Genomic DNA, 23,856 nt, shown 5'->3' with positions numbered 1-23,856 from the left:
CGCCTCGGCCCCACGCCGCCGCCAGGCACCGGGGCTCCCCTCACGGCTGCCGGCGGCCGGGCCGCAGCCAGCCCAAGTGCCCGACCCGCTCCGTGAGGGGCTCCCGACATCGCCAGGACCGCCAGAGCCTGCCCGAAGCCCGCCGCCACGGCAAGGAGCGGCGGAGAAACCGCCCGCGGAGCGACGGCGGGCACGGCAGGCCTGAGGAGGCGGCCGGCGGGGATGAGGGCCCCCTCCCGCCCCGGTCCCGGCGCCGCTCACCTCCTCCCGCCCGCCAGGAGGACCAGTGCCGCCGCTTCTCCTCCTCAGATTCCGACCCCGCAGCGGCGAGCGGACGAGAGGGCGGGAAGGCGGCGCCGCCACTGCAGCCCGCCCCCTGCGGCCGCTCTGCCACAGCCACCGCCGCGGCCGGGCGGGCGGCGGGCCGCTCCCGCCGGGGCTGAGGGGGCCGTCGGGGTGACAGCACGGCGGGTTGGTGGCCTGTGAGGAGAGGGGCGCGGCCGGCCCCGACGAGCCTCGGCCCCGGCCCGTGCTCCGGCCACAAACCCCTCGGGCCGGCGCGACGCCCCTAGCCCCCGTGTCCCGCCGGCACGGCCCCGGCACCTCCCCGGTCTCCAGGGGAGCTCACGGCCCTGAGAGCAAAGCGCATCTCTCCTCCTGGGCCCTGCCCGACCTCGGCTGCGCCTGCCCAGGTTTGTTCTTCAGTGGGAACCCTTCTCTGTCCGCTTTTTCTGGTGTTTTCCTGGGAGAAGGGTGCTGCTGGCCCTCAACCGGTGCTGGCTGAAGGGCCATGGGTGAGGAATCAGAGTCATAGCATAATTTGGGTTGGAAGGGACATTTACAGGCTATCTACTCCAGCCTCCCTGCAAAGAGCAGGGACATCTTCAACTAGATCAGGCTGCTTAGAGCCCCATCCAACCTGACCTTGAATGTTTCCAGGGATGGGGCATCTACCACCTCTCTGGGCAACCTGTTCCAGTGTCTCACCACCCTCAGCATAAAAAAATCAATACCGAGGGGGTGTTGGATGTCACTGAGGCCCAGGGTGGCTTCCCTGGGCGTGGGTAGCCGGGAGGTGGCTCCCCATGTTTGCTGAGCTGTGCTCTGCGCAGGTGGGAGTTGTGCTCTGATTTCAGTGTTACACAAAATGAGAGGACATACAGGGTTCAACCGCATAACTGCAAAGCTAAACCCCAAGAATATGAATTCTACATTGGCTTGGCCAAGGACATTTCCAGTTGAAGACAAATGAACATTTTCCTGAAAGCGTAGCTTCTGATTTTAACATTTTCTGATTTACCAACTAAATTCCATCTTTTACTAAGCTACGCTATATATATAACAATGTGTAACCCTCAACCCTTTATGTTTAACACATTTAAAGCTGACCAACACATATAATGATGTATGTCTCTCATGCTGCAGCAAAAATCTAACACATGCACAAATGATTGAAAAGTAGCCATATGATCGCAGTGAAACACTGAACATACCTGTTTTCATCCTTTGTGTGTGCATGCTGACTTGTTTCTGTAGTGTATTAACTGAGAACTTAAGCAGAATGAACCATATAATCAGTTCAAACATTTGTTTCAATATATAATGGTGAACAATGCTGTAGAATTTGAAGAGGGCTGAGAAACACTTCCCTTGTAGTGCAGAAGCCATTTTCCTCACAGTTATTAAATAAGTCATTTTCCTGACATTTAAAACATGTATTTTTAAAGTATTTTTTAATTTGGTAAACAGGTGCACAGATTTATTGCCTGATTTTCCACACTGCATTTTTGGCTCCCAGATGGTGAGGACTGGGTTGATACTCTGTGGAAGTCAATGGAAAGGTGAGTCCATTGACAGATTACTCAGAAATGACCTTTCCATGGTGAGAACGAGCGTTTTAGCCCTTCAGTTTCTTGTTCTAATATTCTCCTTTTCTTTGCTATTGCTTCAAAAGTTGTCATTCCAGGTTTGTTTTCCCATAGCCAGTACAACTACAGTAGTACGAGTTGCAAAATTTTAGTCCAACCAACAAATGTATCAAAAGAAAAAAGCAGAATATTCTTTTCTGCATTATTTGTGGCTGATTCTCTTTATATGCTACTTTATGTGACTCTTGTACCCATAAAAGTATTTACATTAAAATAGGCGTATTTAGTCATGAGTCTAACTTTGCACCTCAAAATGATAGTACATCATATATAATGAGAGTAGTCACAATCCTATGATTCTTAACTTATTTGAATTATAGCCTTAACAAGAAGGCTGTAAATCTGAATGTTTGTGATTGTTTTCCTGTGGGATTTTTTTTTATATTGTAACTTCAACATAAAGTCTTGAACAGAAGACTCAGGCCTTTAGGAGATGATGCATTAGAAGACCTCTGGTGATTTTGTAACAGAGGGGGCTTTTTTCTTACGCAGATAGTATGGTTAATGATCCTTGAATTGTTTCTTGTGCAGCTGTTTGACCTGTGATTGCTCACTAGTTATGTTTTCCATGTGAAAGCTTTACAGGTTCTGTCTTCAAGTCTGCACTGTGTTGAGTGTGCCAGCACCGACCCTGGTCCTTCATGCCTAACCCACCTGGGTTCCCACAGATGTCAATCAGTGTCATTTCTCACCAGCTTTGTTAATTTCTTCCCCAGTTGTTTCTCCTCTCACTAAGTGCAAACCTACCTAGTGTTGTCCTTTTTGCTCAGGGGTAGATGAGGAAACCTTTTGAGTCGTGGTCATTGACCAACCTGTTGAACAGACACCACTAATTTGTACATTTACAAATTAAAATCAAGGCAGTTTGGAGGGTTTCACTCAATCCTGTGTTTTCCTTGCACCTTTTGGAGGTTTTGCAGTTTGAATATCCTCATTTGAAATTGTGACTAAAACACCTACAGCCTCCCTTTCATTGCTGTGTAACTGATGCATTCAAGCACGAGGAGCATAAAGATGTTCCCGTTTTGCATGGAGTTTAGCATGGGAGCAAGGGTATATACATTCCTTTTATATACTTAAACTCTCTGCAAAATTGGACCATGTCTCTTTATTGAGATGATGAAATTGGATAGTTACAGTTCTCTCAAATTATATACAAAGATCTATGGGCAACATAATTCTCAGATATCTTGTTAAAGGCCTTTCTTAAACAATCTGTTAAAAAAAGATTATTTTTCTTAGCAGGTGTTTTTCTTTCTTTAGCAAAGTCCAGGACAGCATTATTATTTCTTCCTTTAAGGGATGGAACATAACAAAGGAGTTTCCAATTGGCAAATGGAAACAGATATTCTGGTTCTTCCTCTTGGCAAGGGGAAAGCAAAGCCCCGGGGATTTCCCCATGGAAAGAGAGTGAAAACAAACACACAAAAATTTGCTTCCTATCAGGGCAACAAATCCAAATACAATCGTTTGGCATACTACCCCCAACACAGCTAATTTCATAACTTAGCAGAAAAAATGCACTTAGCAGCAAAAATGCCAGGAACATTCAGGCCAACCAACTTTTTCACATGGCAGCCTGCAATTACTCTAAAAATAAAGCTTATACCTCTTACACATTCTTTATAAGGACAAAATGTATCTGAGAGATTTAGAAAATTGAAAGCTATTTTTACTTCTTTTTTTGGTACAAACAAATTGTAGTTTTGTTTTTTACGTCTTTCCGATTTTTTAATTAATTTCATGTTGTTGTTTACTTGAAAAGTTGTCATTTTTTAATAAATATACTCTTTAAAAAAAAACCCACCCCAAAGAACTAACCACTAACTAAACAAAGAACAAAAATGAATAGTAGATACCCCAACTAAAATCTCTTTCCTTCCTTCACTCTTTGGATTTCATCAATTTGTGATGTTCCCTTTTTACAAACTGTCCAGATACTTCTTTCAGACCCTGTAGGATATGAATTTCGTTAGTCAAAAGCAAGGAAAGACAAACTAAAATAGATAAATAAAAACATTTAGATATTCTTTTGAGGAGGAGAGAATAAAAAAGTAGGAAAGAAAAAAGAAAAAGGAAAGGAAAAAAGAGACAGAATGAAGGAAACAGAATGAAAGCCTTTATAGAGCACGTTTAATAAGCCACAGTTGAGAAATCCCAGCAAGTCATGCAAAACAAGATAGTGTATCTCCTTCTTTCCAAGAGGAATTACAAATTAAGAATGATTTGTCTAAAACAGAGGACTCCCACAAAAAAAAGAACACCCCAAAAAACAAAAATCAACAAAAACTCCCAAACACAAAGCAACCAAAAGTACAAGAGATCCAGTCTTACAATTCTATTTCTAAGGCAATCTAAGTAGAAAAACAGTGAGGATTGTTTCTGCTTTTATGAGCTAGCAGGTTAATTTTATTCACTAGAAAGAAGCTGAAGGAAGGAAACCTCTCCTAGCTTTCTCTGACTATGGTTTTCCATAGCTATTGTTGAAGCCCAGTTAAGGGGTTTCAGGACCTTTGTTCTTGGCTTTGTATGGAGCACAAGGTCATGTATGACCTTTCCACTTCTCCCTATAACTCTGAAACAACATTTGCTTTGTGGTATGAGTTATAGAAGGTCAGATTTTTTCTTCTTGATTTGTGGCTGCTCATCTTAGAAGGCACCTACCAAGTGAGACAGTAGGTTCTAAACATGTGATCTTGTGCCTGCAATAATTGTTGGACCCAAAGGCAGGGGAAAAATAGATTATTTTTATGAAGCAAACAATTAAATCTAGAGAAAAACTTTCAGTCAGTTGACTTGTTAACCAAGAACAGATGTACGTCCTTCCTAGTGAAGCATGGAAATTGCAAAACTGAAAAATTAATTTAAAAGACAGTAATACTTGCCTGAATACTAGAGTAGCTGAGGGAAGCATAGACTAGATTGTGGCTTGACTGCCATTTGGCAGCCTAAGACTAGCATGTTCGTTTTACTAACAGGATTTTAGCTCTTTGAGTTCAAATTCCCTTCATAAGGCTGCAGACCACAGGTTTTTCTTGAGAGCAGAAGCAAAATGAAAATGAATCAAGATCACACCACGTAGCATGCAGCATCGTGGTTGTGAAAATGTAGAAATCTATCATTTGACCTGTAAAACATTTGTAACCTTCTCATTACGTATACATTGTCTTAGGTTAGGTCTTCAGTTAGTTTATTCTGAACATTTTGTTTCACTGAATCGGACCATGCCAGCTGTGCAAAATATTCTCTGACAAATGAAAATGAAACCATGATAATTCAACAGCAACTTAGCACTGTGAGAAGAAAATATGTATCTTTATAAAACAATGAAATACTAATTTTGTTCCCAGTCCTGTGAAGATTTATGTAGTTATTTCCACAGAAATGAACTGAGGCCAGTGAGTTGTACGGAGCCTGAGAATCAAGCAGTTCTTTTCAAGATCAAAGCAGTAGCTTTTTCTTCAGGATTTAAGTTGTCATTCCCAAAACACTTGTTTTCCAGTTATAAAACTTAGAGTCTGAGAGATTTCCTTTCAAAGTATAGGAACATAAGAAACACCCTTCTTGGTTAGACCAATAGCCTATCTATCTAACCCATTAGTAGACATTCAAAAGCAGTAAACCAAAATGCTATTTAAGGAGAGTATGCTAGCCTGGCCGCTGTATTTTGTATCCTCCTCCCAAATCCTATTTGCCTTAGTGATATCATAGAGTGCATTTAGTGTCGCTTTAGGGGCTGTTGTTCCTGAGTTTGTCTAACCCCCTTTTGAACCTGCTGATGCTGTTTGCCTCCACAGCCTCCCCTGGCAGCACCACTGCATAAAGATGCACTTTCTTAACCAGTTGTAAACTGATGTCCTACTAGTTTCATTGAATCCTCTAGTCCTCTCTAGTCCTAGTAACGTGGACTTGGTGAAAAACAGTTCTGTGTTTGTCTTATCCACTATCTTCAATATTTTGTAAAACTTGATTTTGTCCCCTTCCACCTTCTCCCCTCTCATTTGAACATCTTCCACATTTTTAGCCCCTTCCTGTAAAGCAGTTGATCCACACCCTGCTCATCTCAGATGCTCTTCTCTGTACTGTTAGGTTAAATGATCAAAGGCTAATCATGGTGAACACAAAGACCCAACGGGGGTCAGAGGAGCAATAAGAGGCAAAGGAACCCACCACACTGATCAATGTAAATGAAGCCAAACTGCCTACTGCCAAGACCATCCAAGGGGAATGACCAGATCATTGTCCCTGGGGTGAAACCCTTCAAGGTGATCAATGGAAGAAACTCTTTCCCCTGAAATGTAATACGAACTAAAGATCCCTTTTTCTAAAGGGATGCAGGACTTGTTATGGTATGCAAGGGGAAGAGAATTGTATGAAAATTATTATGGGCTATTTTAAGGGGATTGTGAGAATGTGCAGGACTAACTGTGGGACGTTTAGTGAAAGGACCAAAGGCAGGAGAAAGGAAAGGATCAAGGTGGATCAGGGAGGAATAACAATGAGAAAACAGAGGGAAAAGGGCATTAAAAGGGCCAGTTAGTACATGTTAGCCCCCACCTTTCATCTCCCAAGCTTTTTGTAGGCTCTCAGTTTCCCCCTGCTTCATTCACCAACACTCACCTCATTCTAGTAGCTAAGTGTGTCCCATTCCCACTTACCCTATGTGCTTCGTTTCCCTCTTCCTCACCACTGGCATTTCCCACTACCAATTTTCACTTATTCTTTTAGCACCTTGGTGTCGGAAAGGTATAAGAACCCGATTATATGGAAGAGTTTCAGGGAGGAACTTAGAAATATCTAAGCAAGCATAAGATGTAAAACCAGGGCTGAATGAAGCTGGGCAGTTGGTGAGGAGGAGATTTCATGGCTCAGCTGCTGTGTTGTGATAGGGAGTGCTCCAGGACAGGCTCTGGTAATGGAGAAATAGTAATAAATTTTAGTGCTGTTCCCTTGAAAAGTCTGTCTTGATGCAGGGTACACGGCAGAATAGAGTCCATGTCAAACACTGGAGAAGGTGAACAATTTATTGGTAATTGTGTCAAGGAGAAGACAGACCTAAAGTATTTATGTGACTGCAGGGGACAAACCTGACTGAATAGCTAAGTAGAAGTCCCATTGATTTCACTGGGAATTTTGCCTCTGCAAGAACTAAATGGTGAGGATTAAATATTTTCAGTAGAGTAGTGATATCAGAACACAGATAAAACTGAAGTTATTAGGAAATACTTTTCTGAATATAGTCTAATGCATGATCTAATTCTCCGGTTTCAGTTGGTTCCTTATTTTGCATAAGTAATGTTTAAGAGTGTCTTAGCTTCGTTGTGTCTTACATAAACGTTTTTCTTCATTTAGCACAACATACTGTACACTTTACCAGGAAGTAAAGCAGCCATGTCGGCTCCACTATAAGCACAATCTATTTGAAGATAGCTCAGTTTATATTTAGATTATTATGAAAAGTGGAGCAATATCTATGACTCATGTCTTCCCAGCTTCAGAAACAGTATGTTCTTAATCCATAATAAAATTGTAGGGCTACATCTCAGAGGATAATTCCTCCAAGTCATAGAACCACTTATAATCTTGCTGATGTTCATACATACCAGTGGAATTTCAACAGATTTCCCCCAAAATGCCTCAAATGGTATTTCAGGGATGCAGAGGTTGTTGCAACATAATAGATTCTGCAGGCCAAACTCTGCACACACCTGGGATCTTTGTATTTGTTCATTCCATTCCTCGGCTCCATGTCGATAACCAGCCCTCCCATTCCCTCGGTTTCAAGGATTCACTTCATTTTTTTCACACTGTCTCTCATCTGTCGTTCAGTTGTCCTCCATTTTACCATCTCCCCAACTAAGGATTTCTGTTCCCCGCTATGTTGATGATGTGTTAATGTCATTCATTATCCTCCACCTACTTATTTTTCCCCTTTAACATCCATTGGGCTCCTTTACTCTTTCATCTCACAAGAAAATCTGAGTGCTTGCAATGTTTCCTTTCCTCTTTATCTCAGGTCTCCAACTGTCCTGTTCCTTCCCATTCCATGTTAATGCCTCTTTGCTTCATAGTCCCAGCTTTCCTCTGCCCCAGAATACCCTTTTGTCTAACACTAATTATCTGGGAATGAGTAATTTAGGTTGATCATATCCTTGTGAATGCACTAAGTCTATTGCAAATTAGAAAGCACAAGAGAAAGCCATCGTTATTTTAATTATGGGTGCCATCAAACAGTTGTTAGACTGCTAAACTGTTGCAGAGGTGCTTGAGGTGCCCTGCTAGTGGCTCATTTTTTTCCCATGCCGGCTTCTTGGGTTTTTTTTGTCTTTTTAAGGATTTCCTGTTAGAATACTTAGCATATTTTTGAATGAATTAAATGCATTGTTAAGTTATTCTGGTATATGCACAGGTATAGGTGGACAGGCAAGGAAAATTGGAGATGGGTTATGTGGCTATTCCTCAAGTCCAGCAGTAAGATACTTCTCAACACTTCAAGTAATGGAGAAATTCACGTGGAAAATTCTTTTTCTGTAGAGTACATCCAAAAACAGTGTAAACATGTATATAAACACTGCACATGACTGCAAACTACAAGATTGACTGTCCAGTTCAAAAAACTCCACACTTGCTTCACTTCTTTTTTAATAATGACCCCAAAAGGTGAAATTTAAGGACCAAATACTTTCATCAGTAGATGTGGTAGTATTCTACCAGTCCCACAGGGACTACACGTCTTTAACCAAGTCAAGGACATAGCATATTTATGTCAGTAACATACTTTTGTGCTACAAAGGTGAAATATACATAAAAGGAAAGAAACAAAAAAGACAAAACAACTGTATCTTCCGTTGCATCATCTTTATTGGAAGTAGCTGTGGTTGTCTTTTTTATAAGATTATAGAGTCTGTTTCACTGACTGCTTTTATATATTTTCGTATGAAAACCTCTAAAAACTTGTTATGCATGCTTAATAAATTAGGCTCACCACACCCATTCAAATGTTACATTCAATCTATGGAAAAGTTCAAACAATGATGCAAAAGTTTAACTCTGATGCAACTGAATTCAATGAGATTTTTTAAGGAGTCCAAGGTCTCAGAAAATAAATTATTTTGATCAAGAAAACCTGGCACTACTGAAAAAAATCAGTGGCAATGATCAGCCATTGCCAGACGCTTACAGTGACTACAACATACTACATTCTCCAGGGGTGGATTCAGCATGTTTTCAAAAATCTTTTTGTTTTGTTTTGTTCTTTTAAATGATTCTGTTAATGCCGTTTTAAGCAAATCAGCTAACAGAAAATAGTCTGAATTTCAAAAATTAACATAACATTTAATTATGTTAACATAACATTTCATATTATCAAGGGACAGTACTAGAAACTATGGATGTAGCAGAAAAGAAGGGAAGACGTGAGATCATCATCTCTACAAATGAAGCCACGCAGTCCACAGTCATGGAGAGGTCAGTCAGTTTTGTGTGGTTTTGGTGACAATTTCTAGAACACATTTTTGCCTACTGATTCATGGAAAACTGAGAACGTGACAAATAAGTGAAGCAATGAAACGTTCTTGTTACTGCAATAGGATGAAATAACTTAAGTTTTGAATTTTTGCAGTTTAAGCTGGTTTAAGTTAAGCTGCCCCTTTGTGCCATTTCTCTTTCCTGCCTTCCTGCTGGCACATGTGCATGGCTGTCAGGTGAATCAGACCAGTGTATGGATCTGTCTGAATCATTCTTTTCCCTGCTGCTTTTCCCTACTTTTCAACTGTATCCAATTGCCTGGTCTGATTAACTTCACAGCTTTGAACACTTGCAGAACTGAGAGAACAGTGAAGAGTGGCCAAAGGGAGGGACTGCTTACGGTAAATGTTGCTGTCAACAGGAATTTACATGAAACCATAGCCAGCACAGCCCTGTCTCTAGCTTCTTGGGCACTGATTGTTGGTACCACTTCTTGGGAATAGTATTCTGGGGTCTGGCTACCCCAGGTAAATTTGACATAAAATTCCTCAAGTCCCTTCAGCGATTTACAAGTCTCTCTCCAGAGTTTCAATTCTGTGTCTCTGACTTAAATACATTGGGGACATATAACAAATGAAGGAAGTACTTTGCAGCTTCTGTAGAGGGACTGCAAATCCACTTACACTGGAGTGATGGATTCTTACACAAAAATATGCCTATATTCCTTTCTTCTCCACAATGCCCTCACCATTCCTGAGCTTTTCCTGGTCTTTGATCAGTGTTTTCAGGGATCATAGGTATCCCTCCAAAGCACTCCACAACTATCTCAGCTTTTTCTTCCTTCTCACAAAATCTCCTCTGAATGCTAGCATATGTAATCTGTCAGTTAAAAGATCTGTCAGAAAAAATGTCCTTTCATTACATCCCCCTATGAATGTGTCCGTTTTGCTTTTCATATCTCTGTCTCCTCTCCTTTGTAGACTCTGGACTTTGCACCAGCATGGGGGGTGTGGGTTTTTTGTTGTTCATGGCAGCAGCTCTTCTAGAGTGTACTGTGCCTTTTTACCCTTATATCCTGTATGCGTATGACACAATGGCAGACACAGCATACATTGAAGCATTTAATGATGCACAGTTGTATAAAAGTAATCAGTGTTATACAAATAAGTGCCTAAAATTTGCACACACATTGATTTTAGGTATTATAGTAGTATATAGGCATATTAATACACTGAATTTTGAAATAGGTACATAAGCATACATAAATTAAAAGTTACATATGCAATTATTTTAATTAGTGTTGAACTAAATTATGGCTATTACAGAGGGAGAAATAAAATACTGGCAATAGCATTTTCTTCTGTAGCCCTGTATAGCCCTTACATGACCCTCCTCCCTTACTATTACATCTGAGTGCCTTAAAAGCTTGAAAATACTGTTGCAATGTCTTGTAAAGTGTTACTGCTCCAGTTCTGCAGATTGGGAAGTGAGTGAGTTAGAAGCAGTTTACTAAAGACTGACAATGCAGGGAAAAAAGACTTGATATGAGGTCTCAAATTCTGGCTATAAGCATTCAACAGTGGTTTCTACAGAAATGGCTAGCTGTGACACAGAAAACCTGTCTCCTACTTGAGACAATCAGTAGGGAAAAACCTGCTTGAATGTTTGGATGTCATGTGTGATTTTAGGAATAGCTTTTGTACATAGTATGCAAATTTCAGCTGGTAGAAGGCACTTCTGGGTTTGCTCCTGAGCAGTGCTAGAGACAAAAATCTGAACTGTGCTTAATGTCCCCAGCTGAACGATCAGCATAAAAGGTCAGTTTGGATAGTATGTGATGAACTCGAAATTGGTTTTCACCTGTAGTTTATGTTAGGATGTCAACCTATATTAATAGACAGAAATTAATGAAGTTATGCTAGTTTGCACTGCCTTGTGTAACAATTGCATAAAGCAGGGTAATACAATAGGGCATGATTACAGTAGGACACGATTTATCAGCCACTTGAAGTGGGATGAATCTAAATTTTTCTAAATTTATCATTGCTGCACCTTGAATAGAAGATAAATAAAGATGTACATGCACATACATTTTCTTTAGTACTTCCTGAAGGAGTTCTATGGTTGTGATGTGCCTTGTTCTGATTTTATGCACTAAATACAATGGTACAGACAACAGTTCCTTTCTGCTGCTTGGATGAAGACGTATTAGAACAAAGGCCTCAAAAACTCTTTATGAAGTGTTGAATAGAGAGAATATATTTACATGTTCATGGAGTTCTTGCTCTGTTTTCTAGCAGTGATACCTATAGTGATTTCAGCAGTAAGGATCTGTCTGTTAGTCACCGAATTAGACAATATCTTACAGATTCAGAGATGGAATATTTTAAGAACATCCATAAGGATCAAACCAACTTTGGCATCAAAGTCCCATTTTCAGTGACTTAGTGTCCTGAATCCCACTGCTGTGCAGTAAGATGCAGACTCCAAAGGCACAGAACCTTAACTTCCAGCTTCTGTTGACTTCATAACCGTATTGACCATACTCCCCTACTCAATGCTCACTGATCTAGCTGTTCCATAACAGAGCCCTTGTGCAAAAGATTTCAGTTGGTAACGGTGATAATATGGTGAAAAGCCCATTATCATTCCCTTGCACTATTTTGCTCTCTAAATGCATATACGTATTAATTTGCCTTGATTTTGTTTTATACATGCCACATGAATAGCTTTGAATGGCCTCTTCCAAGGAGTGTCTTCATTCATGTCTTTCCAGTTTTCAGTTATCAACGCTTTTCCTGTTCTGTTAGAAAATTCTTCACATTGCAGACTAGCTTCCTGGGTTTTAGAGTGTTTGCCTCTGTCATGCATTACTGATTTGATACACAATGCCACTCATTTCTCTTTAGTCTATATTATACAGGCCACCATGTCCCCAGTTATTTTCACAGTACTACATTAAGTGCAAATAACAAGGCCAACTTTTAAGTTGCAATAATTGAATGGAGTTATAACCAGGCAAATACAAAACGTAGTATCCCTGTAGCTATTTAATTTGTCTGTTATTTATGCTCAGTGTACCAAGACCACAAATGTACAACAGAATCATTAGCTGCAGGATCATTAGCACCATGTATTACATATTTTTTAATGCATACATTGTTTTTCTGTTTGTTTAATACCAGAGCCATTAGCAATTACAGTTCTCATTCAGATGATCCCAGCAATAGGTGGCATCATCAGTCCATGTCCTAGTTAACTCATGCAGGGAGACTGGCAGAAATGTTCCTGATGCTGGGTAAAAATATTAACTACTGCATAGCATATTTAAAAATAGATACTAACAACATAAGGAAAATGAGGTTTAATTAGCTTATGTGAAAATTTTTGTGAAAGCAAATGCATTCAGAAGCCATTTTACATGAAAACCTCACCAAATCAACGTCAAGATTTAAATGACTATTTTTAGTGTTTTTCTTCAGTCACACAATTGTGCTGGCCCTAGAGTAAACAGAAAAACACATTTACCTGACGCGAGTTATCCCACTGGAATAATTTGTGCGAATAAAGTTTAGCACGTGTCAAGGCCTGCAGGCTTAGGTCAAAAGCATGGAAAATATCCAGCATCAGAAACAAAAGAACGTGTTCATGGAATAAAAAATGGGAAATGTTTTATCGTTTTAAGTAAACAGAGACACACCTAGTCCTGTGTAAGATGGAGATTTGAGTCTAAAACTTTTTTTAGACTGTGCCCAAGCCTCAGGAGAGATTTACCTTATAAAGTTCCCTGCAATTCCGCTTGCCCAATTGTCTAAGTTCAAGACCTGGTGGGAATACACAGTTTCTGTCTGGCTCATGTGCCAAGGTCCCCATTCTGCAGAGTGAAACGTAGGATGCAGGTGCTAAAGGGGACTGGGTTGATAAATATTCTAGTTGTTGTCACATTATAATACTGATATTTAACGAAGGAACAAACGTGGCTGTGGGAAGCAGAAGGCATTCCTGTGTTCTGTAGTGTAATCATTTATTTACTTTCTGTGGTCATCTGGAGCAATGATTTATGATTTCTTTTGCCTATGAAAGAATTATGACTGAGGCAATGAAGCCCTTGGATTTTAAAAGCAGTGAGTCAGAAGAAAGAAATGATCAAATGCCAGAACACTGAACAGATTAAAGTGTAAAATGAATGTTTCCACCTTCTGTTTTAGCAAAGGTCCAAATTGCATCAAGTATCCCATACTTCTGAAGTTGAAATGAAAAGTGAAAAAGAAACACCTACGGAAAATATGAAAACAGAGCTCACGAGTGAACGTTTCATGACCTTGAGCATATTTACCTACATAGACAGGAAATGTCCATATTTGATCTACAGTCTGGAAGTCATGCTAGTTTGATTGTTTTGTGTGTTAGCTTCCCAACCACACCTGATCTTTTTTATCCTCTTCCTAAAACATGGGAGGAGCAGTATGCATTGACAAAGCAGAACTACAATAGGAAGAAAAACTGCTACCATAAATGAAGGTGGTGTATACCAGATAAATTGGTTAACATCAACCCACTTATTCCAAGCAAACACCAGTGCGTGAACAGTGCATAGCAGCAGAGCTAAATATCCCATCTTGCTCTGAAAAGAGAAAGAAAATAGTGAAGTATTTATTTTTTCCAACTTGGCAAAAAGAGTACTCTGTTAAGCAAATATGGAAATCAGGAAGGGCCTCAACCAACACGCTTAAGACAAAGCAAAGACACCATTGGCTTTGAACTAAAATTTAAGAACTATAATTCAAGAATCTACCTGGACCCCTCTATGCCACCATAAGAGAAAACAGTTGAGGCACATTTTTCAGCTACTGTATGATACTTAGGTAATATAGAGAAGAGGTCACAGATTACAGGCTATTCTTGAAAAAGAGTCAGTTCTTGATATCTCAATTTATAGATGTCATCTGTATCCTAAATTACTTTATTTCTGTTATAAATTATTATGAGTTCAAAAGCAGATTTATAAATGGCTTAACTGATTGAAAAGAAAAATTTTGAGGTCAATTAAAATCAAAAACTCTAATAAGTCTAGTACTATGACAAATGCAATTGCACAACTACAGGAAACTGAGGTCTTTCATTCCACTTACAGTGATAAATTTGGCTTAGGATGTCCACAGAAGTCAGGAGTAAAGGAAATTTTATTCTAGAGTTACTAGTAATTTTGAGTTTCTTGTTGCATAACAATCTTGATATTATTAGAAAAATGGAATTAGTCATCAATGAAGTCAAACACTGGCTTTCCAAATGCTAAATCTACAGAATCTGATTTTCAAGTATAAATGTTTATAAAACTAATCCAATATATTAGTATTAGTCTTCTGGGTTTCTTCACGATGCTAATTTAATACCAAAAGAAATCATGCACTAGACATGTCCATATAGATTCTCTGTAGAGCTGAAAACTTTTCCTACAAAAGATGCACTTCACAGAGTGGGCAGAATCTCAAATCAGTAATTGTAGGAAGAGATACATTTCAGATCTACCTTTCAAATTCAGATCAAATTTTCAAATGCCAGGTACTTAGTAGGTCATTAAATTTTCAGATTTTGGTGTTCAGGGACCTAATTCAACAGTTGCTTAACCCTAGCGTGATCATATTGATGTCAGCAGAACCACCCCTGATTATTGCTGCGTATAATGCAGGAGAACTCAGAGCAAACTAGATACTTAGGTGAACGAAACAAGCACATCTGTAGCAAACTCGGGACTGGCTGTATTTGATTATGCATCTGTTCTAAGATGCCTCCTTTTCAGAATACACCTTTTTTGGAGGGGGTTATGAAGCTAATAATGTTGCAGATGGAACACCTTTGCATGTATTATTGGGCAGAAGCCTTCTCCTGGACTTTCCAGCCACCTGGTACTGCTCAGGAAGTAAAGAATTGCCAAAACAGTTCCAAGGGAGCAAGAAGCAATTCTCATCGTGTAATGGAATCCCATGTAGTATGGAACAGCATTGGCTGGTTCAATACCACCAACTCCCAATTCAGCAGGACACAGGGCATTCCTGAAACATAAGATGCCCAGAAGATGACTGAAATGCCTTCAGCATCAGAGAGACCTTGACCTAAGAATAGGTCCTAAAGGGACAATTGCTGCTGGTCACCAGGTCAGAGGAGCAAAAAAGTGGTTTGGAGTTGTCTTTCTTCCCACTTCGTACCCTGAACCTGACAGCCTTTTCTGCTGACAAATTAACAAATGAAACAAACATTTCTTGCAAAGCAATTAACAAAGAGCACAGAACAAACTTTTAGATTGGTTTCACCTCCTCTGTGTTTGATATTTCTAACTCCTAATAGTCTTAGTTGACAACATACAGACTACAAATGAGGACTAATGGCATGCAATAATGACATTCATGCGTACCTGAATGTAGTGGAACTCTCTCCAGGTCAAAGAGTGACTGACAGATGGGATTGATGTTATTGCCAACAAGGCCAGCAAAGCAAGTCCCAGAATTCCTAGAGACACATAAATCTCCATTCTCCAAACATCGTGTTCAATCCAGGCATTTTCTTTTTTTTGTTTGACCTGCCAAAAGAACACCATATTTAAAATGACAGACTGGCACACTTAGCCGTTTGTGTGAAATACAGCTATTTTCACCATAACATTCAGGAAATTAGACAAGAAACATGGTATTTTTATTTGTTTGAGTGTCTCTGAATGTAACTGCTATTTACTTCTGATGACAAAGTCTCCACTAGTACCTGCAGAGCAAAGGTGAGCTTTCAGTGAGAAGAATTTAGACTTCATCAGCATCTTGGCCCAGGAGAGACTGGTTCAGAGGCCTGTTAGCCTGCCTTCACAGCAGAAGTCTTACTCTTTGACAAAAAAATTCCATCTATGGCTAAATGCCATATCTGGAGAGTATGACAACAGGAGATATATTAACGGCACTATTCCAGGGAGCTAATTCTGCAGGTATTATTCATGATGGTATCCTGCCAGGATAAGTTGTTTAGCTCTATTTTTTTTAAAAACAACAACTTGGTACATTCAGCTGCACTGAATATGGTGGGTGGTATGGATGAAAAGGTTGTGATTTTAATAAACTGATGTCAAAGCTTCTCCTACTTATGAGTACTTGCAACACCGCTTTGATGCTGCGAGTGATCACCATGGAGTAATATGCCCCAAATACGATCATTTCTTCATCTTGAGAACTGGAATCCATTCAAGTCAGATTACTGGTAAGGCTAATTTCAGAGTTTTCCACAGGTAGTTTGACTGTTTACAGAATTCTTAGGAAGCTGATAACATCATACTGCGCTTTTAATAAAACTCTAGATTAGACTGAGGATAATAAAAATGTACATTTGCAGTATATACCTTATATTGGAATATTCCTTATACTGCAGTACTCGTGGCACTCAAGGTGATCCGCAAATACGAGGAATTCTCTAGTCACAGAGGATCTCGGGGAGCTTTGCCAGCCAATTGTTGCCCATGACTCAGAAGCATGACTGAATTTCTTTTAACAAGTTAGTGTGCATCAACCTAATTGTGGAGCCATCAGTGTTCACAAATTTAGTTTCTGGCAAATACAGATGATTACAATTTAGCTCAGCTCTCGTTCATTGCAGGCTAATTCACTCACAAAGAATATGTCTAAAAAGGGTGTGTGCTCAGTTTTTGTAGATGATAGATAGATTCCGCTGGTGCAGAGAAGATTAATCCACACTAAACTAACGGTGTGCCAAAGACTTAAATATTCCTGTGAGGCAGGTATAACTGCGTGCATTTTACAGAGAGATAAAAAATCCCAGATGAAGAAAATGACTTATTTAATACACACTGGCACAGCTGTGATGACTCTTGACTCTCCATTACAAACATTAACAACTAAGTCTTACTCCATCCCTTAACAGTGCACTGTGGGGATCTGCTTCAAAATGAAATGAAGACAATGAAAATGCACCCCCCCACACCATCCAGATTTGTTTGAATGACCAAAACAAGGATTTTCTGAATACAGAAGACCTGGCATTTGTGTGCCCATCATACCTGCTGGAATGCCCAGTTCAGCAGCTTGTATCTGTATGATCTTCTCATTGGATAGCATAAGCTATAGCAGGCGTGCATTGCAGCGAAGAAGAAACTGAGAAGTCCAAATTGCTTTCTTGATAACATCCATCTGTCCAACCACTGGGGGAACCTTTTATACTTGGTGCCAAAGTACAGCTGAAAACCAGCAGCTAATATTCCTGGTAAATATACTAGTGCTAAAAGGGTAATTGAAACCACTGGTAAAACTTTGTTTATGACAAGGATTGGAATTTTATAGAAAACATTTTCCTTTCTGGTTACAAAAGGATATATGACATCTCTCATAGAAGTGTAAATAAATGTTAATAATGAGATCACAGATGCTATCTTCATTGGCAAGTGCCACTTGGGGAACAGATCCTGCTTACAGTGTTGTTCTGAAGAGTGTTCAAACTCACCAAAATGGTGTGCTTGATGTAAATTAAAAAGTGCAGCTGCTTCTGGTGGATTGGTGACTTGCATATCCACATTCTGGAAAGGACAGAAAGGAAATACCAAGTGAGCTCAAGAGAAGATTAAAAACTTCAGTAATGACAGTATTTGTCATCATGGCTTTTACACTGTACTGCACTGAAACCATATACAAAACATACACACTATTAAAGACAAGATAGCTTGAAAACATAATGTTTCAAACAGCATAGTCAGGAGGTAAGCAAGGCAGTTTTAGCATAGATTTCTCATTTGTCATTCATTACCTATGGTGATTTCAAAATAGATTTTAATTCCAGGAAGTTAACTACACCGCAAGGGAAGATGGATTACATTATGTAAAGCATCATTACAGCTTCTTATGATAGGAGCTACAGATTTAAAATGTCAGATTTCAGCTACAGACTTAATGATGCAGCCCAAATAATATGCACAATAACAGAATCCAGAGTCAAGACAATAAAATATTTCATTCAGTCACTGCTATTTTAATGATATTTCACTGGGGGTATAAGGATGTAAGTAGAAATGTTTGGGATCCAGTGTATTAGACCAGCTGCGCATCTGTCAACTCCAGCATCAATTTTTGTGGTCTTCTTCCTCTCCTGCACAAATGTAAGAGTGTCCTCTTAACTTTTATGAAAACTTGTGAAACTGAGTCACTTCAGTTTAAAAAAGCTGAATTTTCTGCTGCCAAGTAGGCATGGCTTGATTCTAGTCTCACAGAAGATCTTGGCAGAATTATCACAGACTATAGAATGACCTAAGCTAGTAAAAAATTTTAGTGTAAACTATTTTACACTGAGATAATATATTTAAAGATTGCCCCATAGTTATAGTTCATGGAAGAGGTACATGATCAGTATACATACAAAATGAAAATATATGTACCAAGAGCAGGACATTGTACTTGATGCAGCAGACAGCTGTCCAGGGGTACAGAACTGAGAACTGACAACATTAGGTAATAAACATGTAAGTCCTTTAATATTAAATTGAAATATAAAGTAAAACTGAACTAATGCTGCAACGGCTCAGCTTTAGAATGACTGATGTGGCAGATATCTGGACCTCCAGAAAGTGAAATGGCACTGTCTGCTTAGAGGAAGGCAAATACTAGTAGTTTGAAAGTTGTAAGTTAGCTTTCTGCTAGGATACAGGAGATGTTTCTGTCTCAGCAATATTATGTGGCTTTATTCTTAAGAATAAAATCTTACATTGAAGCTGAATAAGCAGCCAATTCAAGCAAGGTACTACTTGTAAATAATGCAAGGTTAAGTGGGTGCAAGTCTTGTGTTTGTCTTCGATGTTATATAGGTGTTTCTTTTTAACAGAGAAATAAAATTAGACACTGCAATCTTGCTGTAAAATCCTAATTGGAGACAAGGTAGCCTGTTCTCCCCACATCCGACTGACTCTTCTGCAGTGCCTCACAGTAAAATTAAAGGGCATGGTCTTCATTAGGATTTTTTAGCTGAATGGCTACTACATGTTTATCTGATGATAAAAACATATCTTTGTAACAGTGAAGGTGTAGCCTAAGTAACTTTTATTCTCTAGTCTGTGAAGAAAAGTTGAGTGTAGTCTATGCGTTGCAGAATCAGAAGTTGGTATAAATTATACAAACTGAGATTCACATCCAAACCATGCTTCTCCTAAAGAGAGTCTGTAAAGCCTAATTTAGTATTTCACAGCCTGTGAGACAGTTCACATTAGAATAGAAAGTTGTAGCTTGAACTACTTCTGTGCATCAGCAGTTGCAGAGGCAAATGCTGTTGGAGTGGATTTTTTCTCTGGACTTTTTTGTGTGGTGTGGAAAATGTACTGAATGCGATGTGGCAATTACGAAGACTCCTCCAAAGATAAATTTTATATTCCTGTATGAAATCCCAAATTATTTCTACCGAGCTTTGCTCATCTGATAAAATGCAACTAGAAACTAACTTCATTTAGTTTTTAGCTGGCCCAAACTGTGTATTTTTTAGCATGGACTGTGATTAAACTGAATGAGATGCTCTTTATCTTTTTATCTCTTCATGTCAATATTGTGACAAGCCTTTACAAGTATTGATGATATGCCAGTGTGATGGGAACACAGTGTTTCTGGACAAAATCGAATGAAAGATTGCGATATTCCGTGTGACTTACGAGCTACTTTTTTTACAGAAACATTACCAAGTTGCTAAGGTTTCCTGTATTTCTTCTTGGCATGATGCTCTGACCTGCATTCTGATCAATGGCATGATTATCACCTTCCCTCTTCTCCATTGCGGAAGCTCCCTGCAAAACAAACACAGGATGTAAAACAGGTTTTGAAATGCCCTACTGGAACTTTGAAGCCTATTTTCCCTCAAAAAGTTTTCTGCCCATTTGCTGGAAAAGGTATGACAATCTGGGGAAAGGAAAGTGTGTTCTCTCAGAAGAGAACAGAAAAGCTCAGCTTGTTTTTTAAGTAAAGCGGAGACTAAAAGAGGATACGAATCAACAGAACCAAATCACTGATGAAAAATAATAGTAAAGCTAAATGCTCATGTCACCAGTGGAATGAATGAATTAATCTAGGCTGAAAGCTTTTAAATCGCAACAATAAAGTTTGAAACGGCTGACAGAAATAACATGAAAATGTTATGAAGGTGGATTTTGGTAAGTTCATGTGACTTTCTGAGGCAAGAAACTCACGCAAATGTGTTGTTCCTAATATTTTTGAGGATTTAGGTTTTAGGATTGGTCTACCTGACAGTAACTCTGTGGCTTTAGAGGTATGTTCTCCCTTCAAAATTGTCATGAAAGGCCAGCTGGAGCTTCACTCATGCTGTTCCAAGGTACACTGACAGTACTCAACACCCACAAGTACAAGCAGAAATGGTTCTAAGCCATTCAGGACTACAAGAGATCAGAAACCAGAAAGAAAAAAGGAAGAGAATGGATAAACAGAGATGTTTCTGAAAATGCTAGGATAGCAGGAAAGACAGTATCTTGAGGGCTGTAAAATAACTACAAGGACTGCAAGGACCCTGCAACATGGACTTCCCACGTGTGCATCACAGTGTCGCACACTGCAGGAGGAGAGGCACTAGCACCACACCACTGGAAGCTCAGGGTGCTGTACCACAGCATGACTTTCTGTGGCTACCTTTAAGACAGTGACTAGGTAGCTCCTCCATGTACTTTCCTATGGAAAAGATGAATTACTAGATATGAAACTGTTTTGCTAACTACTGATTCTTTTATATCCATAAACCTTTTTTGGAAATTGCACGGACAAATCAGATTTTGACAGTTGTACTTTTTTCACTGTGTCTGGTTTCTTCAGTGGGTGAGTCCTACGGTCTTGTGTTGTCTGCTATGAAAGTTTGGTCTCTGCCAGGCCACCAGACTCCTGAAGCTGAAGTATTCTTTTCCTGAGTATTTCTCTTTGGATTTTTCCCTCCTGCTAGCAAGCTCTCCCTTTGGGCATAACCTTTCAGACAAGTGTTGCAGAGTAGGGTCAACAAGAGCTTCTGTGTGAAGGTCAGGCTGTTAACCCTTTCCTACACCAGCTAATGGATGGTTTGTATATCCTGCACACAAGAAAGCATAGGCTGATGAAGGCACATTTCTATTTTTCCCCCCTATTCCTAGGGCAAGTCCCAGTGATTTTATCACAAGTTTTGAGTATCGGATATCTTCATAAAACCTCAGATCCTGCAGTCCAATGATTAGTTGAGAATTTCTACTTCTGTATGTTTTAGTAAACTGTATTTCTAGCTGTTACAATGACAAAGAATAGTTTACAAACAGAACTCAGTGTAAGGCACTTGCCTGGAAAAAAAATGATCACAAATACAGTGCGCTCCACAACTATTTTTAAAAGAACTGAGAATACGAAGGGCAGTCACACTGTTTTTGAGGCCTATCCTCTGATTTTTAAAGTTTGATGTGGAAAAAACAGGATGTAAACTTACAGACTGACTTTTTACTCTTTTAGGTAATGAGACTGATTTCTTAAAATTGTTAAAACAGCTTGTGGCTCAGATATTTGCTGCTTTTTAATTATTTTTTTTTCTGTACTGATCTCCATTGAGCTTTCAACCAGTCTACATGAGCTTACATAGTGATCCCAGCCACTTCATAGCTCTCCTTTTCTGACTACCGCACTATCTTGGGGGTCCAAAAGCATATTTTAGATGGGGAAGCTCTGTGTGGATGAGCTTGACTCACCTGATTCTCATGCTGCTGTCACTCTTCATTTAAAAAATTTAGCAATGAAGAGCCCAGTAATAGCTGCTAGCTGAAGGTTTGTATTGATGAGGATGTAGTAAATGAGATCATGATGTCAAAAAAAATAATCCATGAGCTAGAATGCCAGCTGCTGATCCTAAAAGCCCATTTATTGTTTCTTTAGAGAAACAATGTTTAAAACAATGTTAAATACAGTGTTAATAGTTTATGCAGCGGAAGACAAAACGGAAAGAAAAAAGAAAGTGTGTGTGAATGAATGCATGGGCACATCCATGGAAATATGGGTTACAGCCATGTGACTGCATGCAAGGAAACATAGATGCTGAACCATAATAGTCCACTTGGCTTCTGACACCAAAGTTAACATAAAATTATTTCTTGGGTACCCCCAATAACAAAGCACAGTAATAGTCCTGGAAAACCCTAAATACAAGACATTTATAATTCCACTATTCAGTGCCTTATGAATTGCCAGAAAGGAGTCATCTACAGCATGTGTCTTTTTGGAATACATCTGAAGAAAAAAATTTAGAAGTCGTGTGAGAGACAGAAACTAATCCGTTATAGCCCTATCTAAGTCACAACTGTTATGAAAGAAAACAGTTGTAGTAATGTCCATCCTCAGCGCACACCCCTTCTTCTCTGTGAGTCAGCTGTGAATGAGGATGGAGGGTGTCCAGCTGCAGAAAGCCAAGTTTCCAACACTGCGAGTATGCTACTGCATTTTGTACTGAGAAAACAGACTCATTATAACACTGAACCAACGGGGACCCACGCTGTGCAGGCATTACCCCGAGAAAACATCACCCAAAGTCAACGAGAGGTTTTCCTGAGTAAGGGTTTTCAGTGCTGGCTCCACGAAAAAAAGAAAAATGGGTAAAATAAACAGGCTGTGATAATAGCGATGAGGTGATGGAAGAGGCACGGGATGGTGACTGCATCTCTCTCCTTTGGCACCATCGGAAAATGACAGTGTGAAAGCGTGAGGGATAACTGTCTCGCTTTTAAAGTGCCTGCTGCACGGGGTAAGCACTTGCCACACGAGTAAATAACTTTCCCCGCTGTTCAAAACTTCTGCTGACCTCTGCGGAAAACCTAATAAAACCCCGGGGGCTGGAGCAGGAGAGCGTCTCTCGGCGCTTCGCCCCGGTCAGAGTGTGCCCGGGGCACCCAGGGCCGGCTGCGCTGCCAGCCTCATGCCCGGCCGCTTCGCCCCGCTACCCGGGGGAGGCCGGGCCCCGCGGGGAGCCCGAGCTCGCTCCCGCCTGAGGGACCCGTCCCGTCCCGTCCCGTCCGCGGCCACGGGGCGGGCTGGGCCCCGCGCCGGAACCGGTCGGCAGCGCGGCCATGCGGGCGCGGACGCCTCCTCGGGGCTCACCCACCTCGGCCTGCCGTCAGCGCAGCCTCTTCTTCCCGACGGAGGACGGAGCCCCGGCCGCGGGGCGGGGGCGGTGGGAGCGGCGGGTCCCGGCTCGTCTCCGTCAGCAGTGGGGCAGCCCCCGCCGGCGGCGGTGCGGCGCGGGGCGGCGGTACCCGGGCGCGGGGCGGCTCTGCCGGTCAGCTGCGGAGCGCCTGCCGGGCTCCGAGGAGGGGAGCAGCTGCGGGAGGGGAGCCCGGCCGCAGCCTCCACCTCCCCTCCGGGCCCCGCCTTCCGCGCCCACCCCGCTTCCCGGGGTGCAAGCCGGGGTCCCGTCCTCCACACCAGCGGGCACC

General features: G+C 40.7%; 2 protein-coding genes and 1 long non-coding RNA gene across 5 annotated transcripts in view; 1 reads left to right on the top strand and 2 right to left on the bottom strand.

The window, feature by feature from the left end:
- STEAP2 (STEAP2 metalloreductase) overlaps window positions 1-376 on the bottom strand; it is a 23,095-nt gene extending 22,719 nt beyond the window's left edge. For both annotated transcript variants that reach the window (XM_074574627.1, XM_074574628.1), the window contains exon 1: window positions 262-376. The gene's annotated coding sequence lies outside the window, so the exon portion shown is untranslated. The remainder of the gene's footprint in view (window positions 1-261) is intronic.
- Window positions 338-9,392, top strand: LOC141738747 (uncharacterized). The gene is made up of 3 exons (XR_012585469.1): window positions 338-692; window positions 1,750-1,841; window positions 9,299-9,392. It is a non-coding gene; the product is annotated as an uncharacterized LOC141738747 (long non-coding RNA).
- Window positions 8,915-23,856, bottom strand: STEAP1 (STEAP family member 1). Of its 2 annotated transcripts, XM_074574632.1 has the most exons (6): window positions 23,526-23,856; window positions 20,098-20,202; window positions 17,889-17,961; window positions 17,449-17,666; window positions 15,808-15,972; window positions 8,915-14,019 (listed from the first exon to the last, which is right to left on the bottom strand). In XM_074574632.1, exons 2-6 carry the CDS (start codon window positions 20,188-20,190, stop codon window positions 13,762-13,764), a joined length of 807 nt encoding a protein of 268 aa, XP_074430733.1. In that variant the 5' UTR covers window positions 20,191-20,202; window positions 23,526-23,856; the 3' UTR covers window positions 8,915-13,761. The 2 variants fall into 2 exon arrangements, with proteins under 2 accessions (XP_074430733.1, XP_074430732.1); XM_074574631.1 differs by having other exon boundaries at window positions 17,449-17,961.

The sequence above is a fragment of the Larus michahellis genome, chromosome 2 (assembly GCF_964199755.1).
Source record: "Larus michahellis chromosome 2, bLarMic1.1, whole genome shotgun sequence".
Taxonomy (NCBI): domain Eukaryota; kingdom Metazoa; phylum Chordata; class Aves; order Charadriiformes; family Laridae; genus Larus; species Larus michahellis.
The sequence above is the reverse complement of the archived record's forward strand: the minus strand, read 5'-3'. Positions and strand labels throughout refer to the sequence as shown.